At 38.4% G+C, this 14,269-nt stretch overlaps 1 protein-coding gene across 1 annotated transcript in view; it reads right to left on the bottom strand.

The window, feature by feature from the left end:
- Positions 1 to 1,153: 1,153 nt before the first annotated feature.
- The window catches only part of LOC120301799 (gamma-aminobutyric acid type A receptor subunit pi), a 34,101-nt gene continuing 20,985 nt past the window's right edge, over positions 1,154 to 14,269 (bottom strand). Inside the window, exons 5-10 of the mRNA XM_039329433.1 lie at positions 14,001 to 14,218; positions 11,782 to 11,864; positions 6,641 to 6,778; positions 5,385 to 5,537; positions 3,116 to 3,309; positions 1,154 to 2,229 (exon numbers count right to left, since the gene is read on the bottom strand). Coding sequence (XP_039185367.1) covers positions 1,924 to 2,229; positions 3,116 to 3,309; positions 5,385 to 5,537; positions 6,641 to 6,778; positions 11,782 to 11,864; positions 14,001 to 14,218 — 1,092 coding nt within the window. The 3' untranslated portion in view covers positions 1,154 to 1,923. The remainder of the gene's footprint in view (positions 2,230 to 3,115; positions 3,310 to 5,384; positions 5,538 to 6,640; positions 6,779 to 11,781; positions 11,865 to 14,000; positions 14,219 to 14,269) is intronic.

Raw genomic sequence — 14,269 nt, 5'->3', positions numbered from 1 at the left:
TCATTTCTAATCACATTTGGAAATATTCAGTCTAACTACTTTATGGATATTAGAGACCTTAAAAACAGAGAGTTTAATTTGACTTCTGGTGAGTTTATTTTCTTTGGATTTCATGAATTTTAAACAGAGACTTAAGAGTATAAAATAATATACAATTGGTAAAAAGCAAAAAAAAAAGTAGGTAAAAGTTAGGCTATTGGAAGAAGAGGATTTTTTATTTATAATTTTAAAAGAGATTGAAAAGTTATATTAGCTTATGCTCAGTGTAATGAATTTTGGAAGCCATTTCTTTATTATTGTCTTTGTTTGACCTTTTCTTTTTTCTTTTTCTTTTTTTCTTTCCTGTACCTCTCGTTTACTTTTCTTTTTCCTTCTAGTTACTTTGTATTAGGTTTATTGTGTTTGCCAAAAACTTCAATAAAATTATTTTTTAAAAAAAGAAATCTAAAGAGTCCAGTTGCCCTATTTTGGTAGAAACCTATGTTGGATTGACAGGAATGCAAAAAATATACTAAGCTACCTACTTCATTACTTAAAATTCTGTATATCAGTATTAACCATGCTTGCAGAATGAATATATTTAAGTGACTGGAGAATTTCTGGTGGGCCAGAGAATTTCTGAAATCAAGTAACCCCATCCATTATTTTATATGGCGAGCATTAGTTATTTTATTCACTGCACAATATGCAGTACATTTCTTGAATTAGACATAATTGATCAGCTTAATGGTTAGTCGCCAAAGTAAATGGCTTAGAAAATTTATCCAATTGTGAGCCTATATTAAATATACAATAGTTCTCAAAGCCTTGGATCCTATTCATGGCACAGCCCCAGAAAAGCATGTCCAGTTTTCTTAATAGCCCCAAGTCTCCTTCCCCCAAGCAGAAACCAACTCTGTAGAAATGCAGATGTAAACCATTCAGGAAGGTTGAAGCTAGAAGATTAAGAAGACAAAGACACCTAAAATCTACATACCAAACTCTAAGAGAGGACATAATAGGATTAACTCACAGATGCCAAAAGGGCACACTCAGACTCAGGTCAAAATACATGATACAGGAAATACAAAGCTTCAAACAGGAACAGGAAACAACCTCAAGAGCCCCAGAGGGTATAAAAGCCCACTCCCTACATGTGCTCGCTCTTTTTTCTTCCAGAGCCATTATTTTGCCTGGCTCTCCTCTTCAATAAACTGCAACCTTCTTTTTAAAGCAGTCGCCATGTTGTTTATTCCCGGCTTGGACTGAACCACTCCAATACATGCATTAAAGTAATGGGGCTTAACTCTTGATTCTGTTGCATTCCAGGCTTCATTGGGTCCCCAGTACCTGTTATTTTCCCTGGAAAAGAGTTCCCATTTGTGCCAACCCTGGTTGCTCTCCTCATGATACAAATAGCAAGCATGGAAGAACCAACTGGGATTGCAACTGTAGATAATCAGTTAACTCCTTGTCCTATCCCATACCATATCAAGTTCTGATCTAAACTAAGCTTCCTATATCTTTAAACTGTAAGACACAAGGTATACTGGCTAATTTTGACATGGTTCAGAGAACAATACTATGACTTTTAATCAGAAACAAATCTTCATTGGTGTTTAATCTGCACATGAGAAGAAACATAGACAAGCAGTATTATTCCTGGCCCACAGTCTGTGGCTTTTGCTCTTCTCTACTTAAGGGCAGAGACATCATACTTTGAGCCATATCTAAAGTATGTTAGTGCAGACACATTTTGGGATGGTGGGAAGTGAAAACAGACAAGCCATCTACCCAAGCCACTAGATGACAGGTTCTTAGGAATGTTCATTTCCCTTTCATAACAAATTGTCAGCATTTGCTACATCCATGGAAACATCTACATGAATTGAAAGTAAAATCCTGAATCCATAGTGCCGACCCATTTCCAGTTTCTGTTCTTTTCTATAAAATCAAATAATAGCCCCAGTAGAACAGATTGACTAACATGAAAAAAAAAGGAAATAACCATTTCGAGTAGCGATCAATCTTGCTTGGATTTTGAATTGTGAAATAGCTGGTGAATTTCTGAAATTTGTTCTTCAAGAGGCACTGAATTTTATCCTTTGGGCTCAAGGGTAAGCTGTTGCAAAAGTCATTATCAATATGGACAAAATTTATTTTTTGATTGAGATTGGCAGTGAGTGATGTATTGAAGATATCAATGGTGATTTTATTTTCAGCTTCTCTGGTGAAATCTTTTGTAAAAGTCTAGAATAGACCACAGTTACAGTTAGATGACAAAGGTATATTGTGACTTAGCAAATTTAAACTTAAAAAAATAAGCAGTTTTCAAAAACAGTATGACTGCTGATAATGTAACCTCACTTTGGGATTTTAACAAACAATGGAAGTCTTAGCAAAAGCCAAATTCTGATTCACTCGTACTAAGGCCAGAAGAATCCCCCCCAAAAGGTATTGTCTAGGTATTCAATCTAGATTCTAAATATAAACATAACTTTGGGAATCTCTTTACCTGAATAAATTTAATTCTCTCGTAACACCACAAGCAGCATTGTTGCTCACAAAAACATGCCATGATCCTCTAGCTAATTCTGCCTGGACTCTGAAACCAGGCAGGAAAGAGGGGAGAATAGCCTTGGCTACTTATTGAGCTTCATAGTCCATGGGACTCCACCATATTCATCTTCTAAACCAACCTGCTCTCCTCATGGGCAAGGCAGGAGAATGATCCATCCAAAGCTTTGGAATAAGAACCAGCTGCTAGTCTACTCAATTTGTATAGGGAAGGAAGATCCCCTGACTTCCGGGTCCCAAAGAAAGGTCATAGGCTGAACTAAAGAGAGTATTCACCTTCTTTCTTATAGTCTGACTTGTTTCTTCAAGAACCATTTCTGGGTTTGGAGGAAAGGAGACCCCGGCTCTTCCCCCTCCCCCCAGCAAACTATGCAAATCCACTGTCTAATGTTAATGTTAAAGTCTGAATGCAGCTTTTCCAATTGCTTTACTGTCATATCTCCTAGAGGGAACAAATCCATATATAATTATCTATCTATATATGTCTCTAGCGATCCACCCATTCATTCATCCATTGAAAATGTTTGTTCGCTACATAATCCGACTGAATAAGGTTTACCTTCTGGGTCTCATTAGCTGCATGTTTATGTGATGTGATGTAATGTGCTACTGCATATTCCACCAAAGCCCCAAATATAAAGCTGAAGCAGATGCCCAGGTAAATGTCAATGGCTTTTATGAAACCATTGGCATTTGTTATTGACTTTCGGGACCCCATCATCAAAGTTGTCATTGAGAGAACTGTGGTCACACCTAGAAAATATAATAGGAATTTTAAAATAATAATAATAAAAAAGAACAGAGAACACTTTTGCAGGATCCAATCTGGGTCAGTTTTGTGCTGGAGCCCATTTTCAGAGAACTTCTCTCCAAAACCTTGGAAGAAAAAAACCTCTGGTCCCGGTGCCTGACCCAGATTGCATCCTGCAAACATTATCCTGGTACATGTATATTCGCCTTCATTCGTTAGTATATTCTTTTTGGGGGGGGGGGGTCTGAAGTTTGACACAGTAGATGGTTCTTCCATGGGTACCTTTTTATGAGAAGCCATGGATAATCATAATCACCTGGTATTTTTTGATATGTGAGAATGCTTTTTGATTTTGTTTTGAGCGCCACATTGCTAAATCCTGAAAGCTTTTGATGAGATGATAGCAGAAAATATTTCTCCCTTTTTTTTCCTCAAATGGATGAAGACCCAGGAAGAAAAAAAACAAGGGAAAAAAAGGGATGTCATGCATTTGGAAGAAGGAGACAGCTGTCCTACAGTTCTGCAAAACAGCCACATAACCAAATAGATTTTCCCCATAGCATTTACACTGTAGAAGTGAGGATGAATTAAAATCTCCATTCAAACTGTGACGTTGTCAAAAAATAAAATATCTGTTCTTTCTCTTTCTTTCTTTCTTTCTTTCTTTCTTTCTTTCTTTCTTTCTTTCTTTCTTTCTTTCTTTTTCTGTCTTTTTATCATCTTTCTTTCCATTTTTCCATCTTCTTATCCATCCTCAGTCAGACCTTTCTACTATCTAGCCTTCAAGGACAATTCAACTTGTTTTCAAGAGTAATACAAAGGGTCTTGGAATAAGTATAGCATGTGCAAGGGCATTACTAAATTTTACTCCTTCTTATATGAAGGAAAAGGAATATCCTATCCCAGTGGTGATGAACCTATGGCACGGGTGCCAGAGGCGGCACTCAGAGCCCTCTCTGTGGGCATGTGCACCATCACCCCAGTCCTAGGCCTTTAGCTGTGTTTTATAAAACTTTTTCGCTTTAGGCCTCCGCCGCCGTGTGCAAAAAAAAAAAAAAGGTTCAATCAATCAGTCAATTTCAACTTTTTTGGGAAAAAAAAGGTCTTGCAAAGTTGGAATTGATTGATTGAACTTTTTAGTCCCACCCAGTCTACCATTACCACCGCAGCCACGCCTACCCAATGGGTCACGCTCAGCGAATGGGCCACACCCACCCAGCATTCGACGATGCATAAGTGGATTTTGGGTTGCAGTTTGGACACTCAGTCTCTAAAAGGTTCGCTGTCACTGTCTTAGAACATCATATTCTTAATATTACAGAAAACATTAATGATGAGCAATAATGTAGTGATGGGAGATACATCTTTTGTGAAATTTGAAATTTTCAGTGAGTTGACACTATTATTAATCTCCTGCTTGAAAAATATCTGATAATGAATTTCCAAAACATTTGAGCATCCTCAGAAGACAGTGTAAAATATAAATACATAATATCCCATATTTTGATGTTGCTTTAAGATTGACATAGAATAGTATTTTAAAATTTTTATTTTACGTTTTTTTATCCAATACTGCTTTTTCAGATACCCTGTTAATGATGTTGGGCAACTTATAGCTTATGAGATTCTACCTATAAACCATGCCAAAGTCAAAATCATCAGGTGATGCCAACCAAATCATGCAATATCTATCATTTTTACATTCTAGATGCAAAGTCAAATAATTACTGCCTCTTCAACTTCCCATCCAAAATGTGAAAAAAAAATGGAAACTCCACCAATATGAAATTCTGCTGGGTATTCATTTAGCTCTAGACATTTTGCTAGCGTAATGTTTTAATGAGGACCCAGATTGTTGGGGGCAATGTAAATATATATATATATACATTGCTTACTGGTGTACACCGCTTAGAGAGTGCTTGCACTTAAAGCAGTATATAAGTCTCATAAATAAATAAATAAATAAATAAATTCTTACATTTAACATAATCTGTGTTTTTAACTAAGCAAAGTTTTCCTCAGTCCACCTCTCATTTTTGCATCTATAAAACAAGTGAGTCTTTTTTATGTCACTCACCGATACATGTTCTTGCAGGAACTGAATCCAGGGTGATCCAGAAAGAAACCCAAGATAAAATGACAAGTAGACTGCTTGGCACATAAGTTTCCAGAATAAAATAAAGGATATTTCTCTTAAGCGCAAATTGCAAGACCAGTCTTGGATAAATGCCTGGTCCAAGAAAGAAAAAAATGTAATATATTCTTATACTGTTCTTTCAGAGAAGGAAATGATGTGCTACTTCTCACTAGGCGCTAGATTACTCCAAAGGTTCTAGTGACGTGGTAATAATATAAGGTAGTGTAAACTGTAAAGGCTGAGCATATGATTTTGATAGGGTATCTTGCAGAAACAGAGGGAGCAGAGCAGAACTAGTTCATATAACTTGGCTTTGCTGGCACTGGTTTTCTCCTTGTAAATGATCAGCAAAATGAGAGGAGAGTTTTGAAGACCATTTCATAAATCTCCTCTTTACCCTCCAGAGGAACCCTTGGCTGTCAAACTGAGATGTCCATGACAGCCAATTGGCTTAAAAATAGCTTAAAGGCTACCATCACAACAGCCATGCAACCGGGGTAGAACAGAAGGCTTGTCGATCTATTGCCTACATCTCCTAAAATGTGATATTAGCCTTAAGATTAGCATTATTGTCAGTGCTGTTTTCAGCATGGCATGTAAAGCAAGAAAAGGTGACAAGCCACAAGCAAACCAAAGAGCTCACCCTAAATTTGGATGCCCAGAGTGGAGCCTTTCTACAATGCTATGTTTATTGCAATGTTCACCTCCGAATCACGTGGCTTCAAGAAGAAGAGTCCTTCTGCAAAAGCTGATGAAGCACCTGATATCAGAATCAAAGCTCATGCAATGCAACCAAACCAGAATTACCCTATCACAGAAAGATCTTTGCAGTGAATCAGCTGGGCCATATACAAATACCAAGTCAGATTTTTTGGCATACTGAGTGCCAAAATGGCTATTATAAAAGAGATCCACTGTGAGAAGTTAGCAATTCAGGGCAGGGCAGAAATTTTGGTAAACTATGAAGCAAGATTATGGGATGTGACAATATGGTGCCATCAATTAGTTCTCAGTATCACAGCTTGTGTTGTTGGGATTGGGTATCTTTTTCTTCCAGCTCTAAGGCTACTTTAGTCAGCAAACTGTACTGTCATTGTCAGAAAAAGCTTCAAGGGTGATCAGGGCATCGAAAATAGTTATATCCGACATAAACCTTCTTCTCCACACTACTTTGACTTCCACTGCTGATTTGTTACCTGTTTCTTGACACGACCTGGTTACAAGCGTGTAAAAATGTTCCACTGTGTACTGTGAGAGTCGCAAATTCTCAAGGCCATGGACAGAATCATTTCCCCTCAGCCACATGAAACGTACATCATTTTCATCATATCCCCCTAATGATAACATTAAAAAGAAGAAAAAGTCATTGAGTAAGGAGCTGAGTACCGGTGAGGATCATCCCAGCTATTGGCAAAAAAGAACAAAAGCCAATTAGCAATTTTATGAGAACCTTACTCTTGCAAATATGCAAGCATACCCATGTTCTTTCCTTGACATCAGTTGTAATTTTCCAGAGTATTGAATACCATAGTGGAGAATATATGTGGCTCAAGGTTGAGTTGTTGGGCTTTTTGATATTCTGTGAGCTTGTTTTGTCTTCCTGCAGATGATTCATTACCAGTTCACTGCACTGATGATGGTACCTAGCCAATTAATGAAACATCTGCAAGAGAAGCATCCTCACAAAACACCAAGAATGCCACAAACCTAGGTGCATTTTAAATTGGATTCAGAAGAGCTGGCAGATGGGAAGGCCACATCCAGCAGCCCACCTCAGCAACTCCTACTTTTTGATGCTGCCTTTATCTTGAGAGGAGTGGGCAATCAGTATTCCATGAGTGCAGATAATGATCTCAAGCCAGCTCATGGTAATTAATTCAGATTGATTATCCATTGGAAGGGGAAAATTATCAAACCAATTGTAAGTTTAAGATGGAGCAACAGCAATAGTTGCACTTAGCGAGAAATTTACCTTCAAGGGTAAAGACAAAGTAAAAATTCTTCACAATTTCATAGAAAAATGGAAAACACAAAATGCAGACAGATTCCGTGCATTCCTTCTGAGTCTTGGAATAACTCCTCCTTGAACCTCCTAGATGATTGGGTCCAGGAGCTGTCATGTTCTTTTATCTCTTCTATAGCTTCCCTTGATTCAAAGGTAATAAATTATTTATTTATACCTAGAGTTTTCCCTGATTGCCAATCTCTTTCAGGATGATTCCTATATTTCCCTTGCCTCCTTTAGCATGGCACCTTTAATAGCTCCTCTGACCGTTGCTGCTTCAGAGCAAATGAACAGAAAATTGCTCAGTTCTCATTTTTAGCTGGTACAGGAATGCACCCCTAACAAATCACTTGGCTGAGTTGCTGCCTATGAAAATTAGGCTAGAACAACAAGGGAAGAAAGAGGACTGCCAGTTATCCTTGTCATTTGAAATTTCCTTCCTCCCTCCCTCCCTACCACCCTTCCCCTTCCTCTCCCCCCCCCCCAAAGGAGTCTCTCCTGAAAATGCAGAGCATCCATATAATTGTTACAGACGTCATTTTTGTTCCAAGACAGAGACAGACAGAGATTTGCAGGCCATTTCACACTGTAGCTTTTGCCCTCTTAATAATGAGGATAAATACTTTGAATGAAACTCCCAATCCATCTAAAATAGCTATTTCTATAGCAAAATAAATAAAGGCTTAGGATGCAACTGTTTAACCAATTCAGATATTGGGACAAGTCTGCCCCTTTCCTCATTCCTCAGACATAAATTATTGCAAAATCTAAGAGGTGCACAGCTCTCCTAAAATCAGTGCAATAAACAAGCAAATACTTTAGTTTCTTGGTCATTGATGTGTGGGTCTGTCATTCAATAAAAAAGACAATATTGTCATGTAAAAAGCCCTGATGAATATCCCACAGTGAGAAACCGTGTTTTACCCTAGGCAAACATGAGTAAATCAAGTATCTAATACTACAGGAGGTTTTTATTCTCCTAGTACAATTTATCCAAATCTCTTTTTTCAAAATTTCTGCCTACCTCATAATAGTGATAGCTGCAGTTACTTAGGGAAACTAGGTAATAAATGACTTGTTTTTTATCTAGAGGTTGTTCATTTAGTATATTTAAATTGCATTAATTCTAGACATTTATCATACTGGTTTCTCTTGTTGGCAATGTGCATTTAGTTTAATAAGAATAATATTATATGAAAGTTTGATAGGGGAACCAATTATTTTCTCTTTTTTGTGCCAATTTTTTTTAATGCTAAAACCAGGTACATATTAAAAAGAAAATTAATCATTACCGTTTTAGTTTTCTGCATTGTAAATAAAGTTAATCATGCAAACTAATAAGATTTTAATGTGAAAATAATAGTGGCTTTCATTGGAACTTCAATCTAGTAGCTGGGAACTAAAAATTGGCCCTCATATAATGAGATTTAAGTAATTATTGAACAAAGAGAAAAGTCTTCAAGTTCTTCAGGCTTCATGTGCGTGTCCAAGCAGGAAGCATTGAGAAAATGTCAGAAAGGAAATAGAAGCAGTTGAGGTCGGTATATGTTATGGATTGATAAGAGGATGAGAAAATACTTCCATTCCATATGCAAAAGGCTGTAATAGTTGCAAAATAAGAGATGAAAATGCCACCTCTTTTGGACACATTTAAAGATGAAAAATTAGTGGCAAAGTCACAAAGGTGCTAGCACAGTTGGAAAACCATGCTTCTTGGATGAAATGTGCTAAAAAATCCTTTAGGTGAAAAGGTGGCATGTAACAAGTAAAGCTACTAAGGATCGGGATGATCTTTATTCACTACCCAGGACCCTTGTGTGCAGGAGATGTGCGGTTAAAAAGTAACTAACTAACTAACTAACTAACTAACTAACTAACTAACTAACTAGATAGATAGATAGATAGATAGACAGACAGACAGACAGACAGACAGATGATGTTCAAGCAAACCTGCTTAAATTTAGCTGTAACGTTGTTGTTATCCAAATGGTATAAATAATACATCTAGACCAACAGAAGAATGGGGTTGTTTAGGGATCCGGATTGATGGCCTCCTCTGGAGCAAAATTTGTGACATAATGCTGTAATATATTGCAAGTAATTCAATTTCAACTCAGTCCAGTAACAAAAAATGTCAATTTAATAGTCACTTGTGCATTTTTTCTGGATTTTGATTGAGCTGATTAAGAGCCATGGTGGCGCAGTGGTTAGAATACTGCATTGCAGGCTAACTTGGCCGACTGCCAGGAGTTCGATCCTGACAGAGCTCAGTGTTGACTCAGCCTTCTTCCGAGATCGGTAAAATGAGGATCCAGATTGTTGGGGGAAATAGGCTAACTCTATAAACCACGTAGAGAGGGCTGTAAAGCACTGTGAAGCAGTATATAAGTCTAAGTGCTATTGCTATTTCCTAAGATACTCTCACTCTCAGCTAGCTAGCTAGCTAGCTAGCTACTAAGGAAATGTTCTTGCACATGCACCAGGTTTGTCATTTCTCAGGTTAAAGTAAAAGTTGATAAGATTTTGTTCCATCTTCCTTGTTCAGATTTTTTAAAAGTGCCATACTGAAGTGAATTAAAGGACTTCAAAACTCCCCAAATCATGAGAAGACTTTAAATTGATGCTAGCCAGTGTTCTGATGGCTAGAAGTTCTAATCTAGCTCTAACACGGAGTATGTACCACTTCTGCCAATAAGGGTCAGTAGTCAGTATAGTTCAAGTACAACAAATGCTCTGAATCTGGAAATAAATGATAACAGCAGAAGAGATCTCTAAAGATATTTGGTCCATTTGAATCGCTGACCTGCTGAACACTGCAGGCCACTTTAGCTGACTGTGTTCAGCAGGTCAGCAGTTCAAATCTCACCGGCTCAAAGTTGACTCAGCCTTCCATCCTTCCGGGGTAGGTAAAATGAGGACCCAGATTGTTGGGGGCAATGTAAATATATATATACATTGCTTACTGGTGTACACCGCTTAGAGAGTGCTTGCACTTAAAGCGGTATATAAGTCTCATAAATAAATAAATAAATAAATTTCATCCCAAAGGAAATTAAATCGGTTTTAGAAGGATTTACAAGGAATAGATTTGTCCTGTATCTCATCTGGGTCATAGCTCACAGAAATGTCCCAATACATCTCTGAAGTCACAGGTCCAAATTACTGTCTGAGCTGAACCCTAACTAATCTACTGATTAACTACCGTATATACCGGTGTACAAGGCGACCCGGCATATAAGACGACCCCCGTCTTTATCGCCGGGCCGCATTCCTAGAACGTCGTCTTATACGCCGGAAACTACCAGTATTTCCAGCGTATAAGATGACTCGGCGTATAAGACGACCCCCGTCTTTGGCGCCAATTTCAGCGCTCGCGGAAGTCGCCTTATACGCCGGCATTTACGGTATATCATAGTAAGAGCAGACATGGTGATTTGGAACCCCTTCAAGACTGGTGATTGCTTTACTTGCCTAATCTTCCTGTATCTTAACAATTGTTGAGTTATTTTTATGTGGAATGACAAAATTTCCTTCATTACATTTGAATTTCTTCAGATATTTCCTTACTTCCTTACGTGCTGTTTTGTTTCAGTTGCAGATCCTGCAATGGGTCATGAGTGTTACATTGATACTGACCACACGAGGATTACTTGACTGAAATGGAAAACATCTTTCAAACCAGTATATTATAGAAGCAGACTTTTTTTTTAATTTTCAGCATCAATCAATGCTCTTCATTATACCCCAAAATGCTGTGGTGGCAATTCTAGAGAACTTGCTCCCTTAATAGTAGCTCTGAACAGGGAGGAACTATTATAAGGCCATGTTTTGTAAAACTTTAACAATGATAGTAAAAGTCTATTGAATGCCCTCACCCAAAGCCAAGAAATGTTACTCTGAGGATGGCAATCTATTGCCACCTCTGTCACATTTCCTGAAAGAGGCTTTCAAGACCACAAGAAGCTGAAAAATATGGAATGACGCAAAACAAAAGAGCACTTGCCCCCAATTTAGCTTATTTTTAGGTAGATGTCAGCAACGTTTTCCAGCACATAATCAGCCCATTCATAAAAGCTGAATGCATAAAGATTGGTGTAAAGTCAAGATGCTGGCCCGTCCAGTTGAATATGGCACAGCTCTTTCCATGCTTTTCTGTAACATTAGAATGAAGTGAAAAATCTTTAAATAATTCCATAATTAAAAGGATAAGTGGAAACCTTTACAGTCAAAAATACAAATGAGATGTTCAAATTGGTAATCTAATTATGCATTAACAACTCAGACCAGACAGAAGAAAAAAATGTTCACTTTCCTCTAGAATGAGATACTTACAGCTTTCCATCTGCAACTTACAGGTCTGTGTATCCAGTGGATATTTGGAAAGATCCATGTTACATGCAACAGTGGTGGTGATTCTACAAAAGGAGAGAAGCCAACCCGATATTTATTATTGGGAGGGGTTGTCCTTGGTGCTCTCTGAGCTTGCTTGTTTTCTTGCAAACATTTCATTGCCCAAACTAGGTAACACCATCAGGGCTAGTAAGGTCGTTTTATATTCTGGTGTCTTGCCTATCTGAGTGGGTGGGGGGAGGTCTTAGGGATTCTTTGGTTGGGCTGTTTACTAATGACTCTTTGGCAGTTTGTTGATTGGGGTATTGCTTACTTGATTGTTGGTCTGAAGGTGACCTTGGAGTTAATCTATGCTGATCTGAGTGCTAATTATTGTTGGGGAGGTGCTGGAGTCTTTTTGTTCTCTTTTGGGCTGTTGTCTCTTTTGCATAGTCTATAGATATTGTTAACGTCTATGTGTCTAGTGATGGCTGATATGTCAGAGTGCCAGGCTTCTAGAAATTCACTGGCATTTTTGGATTTGGCCTGGTCTAGGATTGTCACATTCATTGTGATTCCTCACCAGCCAGTGGACCTGGCAGCTGAGTCTGGGGAATCAGAGGGGGGGGGGGGGCTGGAGTGCCATCAGAGTCAGAGGAAGGCTCTGCTGAGCTCCAAGACTTACAATCAGATGAGGAGCCAGGCCCCTCCACTCGTGCTCAGGCTGAGACACAGCTGTGCTGGGAAGCTGAGTCAGACTCTGAGGATTCACAGCTGGAAAACATCATAGATGCTCGCAAACGCCGACAGGCAATGAGAGTTGGACAGAGGAAGGCAATAGGACGGCTCCAAAGGCAAAGGAGAAGGTATTAAGAAGCCACGCTTTTGGGGATGCATAATAAAAAGGGAAGGTGTGGGAGGTGCTGGTTGTTGAAGGCAACCGTTTGTGAAGGAATCAAGTTTTATTGAATCGTGTTTGGTTTGCCTGTGCCTTTGGAACAATTTTCCGTTTGAGAAAAAATCAAGTTTCATTTAATCGTGTTTGTTTGGCCTTTGCCTTTGGACATTTTGCAGGTCTGTAAATAAATAATAAAAGGGGTTTGTTTTTCCTATGTTCCAGCCTACTTGTTGGAAGAAGGGTTTCTCCTTGTGAGTTAACAAGGCCTCACATAGGCTGGGACAGAACAACATTTTCCCAATTGAAACTATGGTTAAATCTGTCTATATGTTGTGAAATTAAATAATTTTTGTCATGCCTTTTGACTGCCATTTATTATGGGGCATCTGTATGCTTCAAAGCAGTCCATAGATGGCAATGTTTCTGCTTTGAAGATTAAGCAACTGTTAATACTTATTGTAACTGCAAGTTACACTTTTTTTGATGTCTATGGAGATTCTCAATCTTCCATGTCATAGTTGTCCCAAAAGTGCTTTTTCCAAAATTGGACTTTCTTGGGTTTTTTTCTTTGAAAATGTTTCACTTCTCATCCAAGAATCTTCTTCAGTTCTAACTTAGAGCTGAAGAAACCACTTCAATGAGAAGCGCGATGTTTTCAAAGAAAAAAAAAACAAGAGTCCAGTTGTCTTTTGGAAAAAGCATCTTTGAGACTTTCCTTTGATGGTTAGCATGCATCTAGATAGCTTCACTTACAAAAATAAGAGGACCCAAGATATTAGTCCATTAGATACAAACTGCTGACTTTGTGCAAGAATGGGGTGTGCTCTAGTGCAGCTTCCACATAAGTGCCATACAACAGATCCTGGAGATCATGCATATGGTTGGACTATATTTTTTATATAAAAATGAATATGAATTGCTTCTTTTTTATTTGGGGGTGGGTGGATGGGTATGACACATTAGCAGAACCAAGTTAGGAGTTTTTGGCATGCTGAGCCCCAAAAGGTTTGCCCTCACTAGTATTGACTGCAGTAATCTAGATGAAAAGATGTAAGATTGTGGAAATCAAGCTATTTTTACCCAGGTAGGACCTAGATGCCAACATGCCAGCCTAAGCTGTTACAAAGCCCTCTATGCAAAAGAACATTGATGGAGCGTCAAACATGATCCTTTAGGGGAAGATTAACCCCTTTCAAAGTTAGTTGAACCACACTTTTCCAACCAGCCCATCTGTTCTCCAACTATATCTTCATCTTAGTGGACTAAGCATCCATTTACAGACCCTTGTTTAGAACTGGTGTATTAGAAGGCAAGCAAGACTTACCGCAAAGCATACAAGACAGTCCCATTGGAGAACAACCGTATAAGCCGATTCTCTACTGTAACTTCATGTAAGAAAGATCTTTTTGACTCCACAATATATGTGTCAGGTAGCCATAGGTATTTCACCAGCCGGGCATCCAGAGTAAAACTTCGGTTTCCCTTAAAAACCAGACGGGGATCGGTCCAGCGTTGTCGCAAATATATTGTTGCAGTATAGTCCTAGGAAGGATGGTGAATCATGAGAATTAAGACTGTGGTTTTTGTAATTCG

The sequence above is a fragment of the Crotalus tigris genome, unplaced genomic scaffold (assembly GCF_016545835.1).
Source record: "Crotalus tigris isolate CLP2741 ecotype Arizona unplaced genomic scaffold, ASM1654583v1 scf7180000024397.1630199, whole genome shotgun sequence".
NCBI classification, from domain to species: Eukaryota; Metazoa; Chordata; class Lepidosauria; order Squamata; family Viperidae; genus Crotalus; species Crotalus tigris.
Note: the sequence above shows the minus strand (reverse complement) of the source record. Positions and strands in the feature narration are given on the sequence as shown.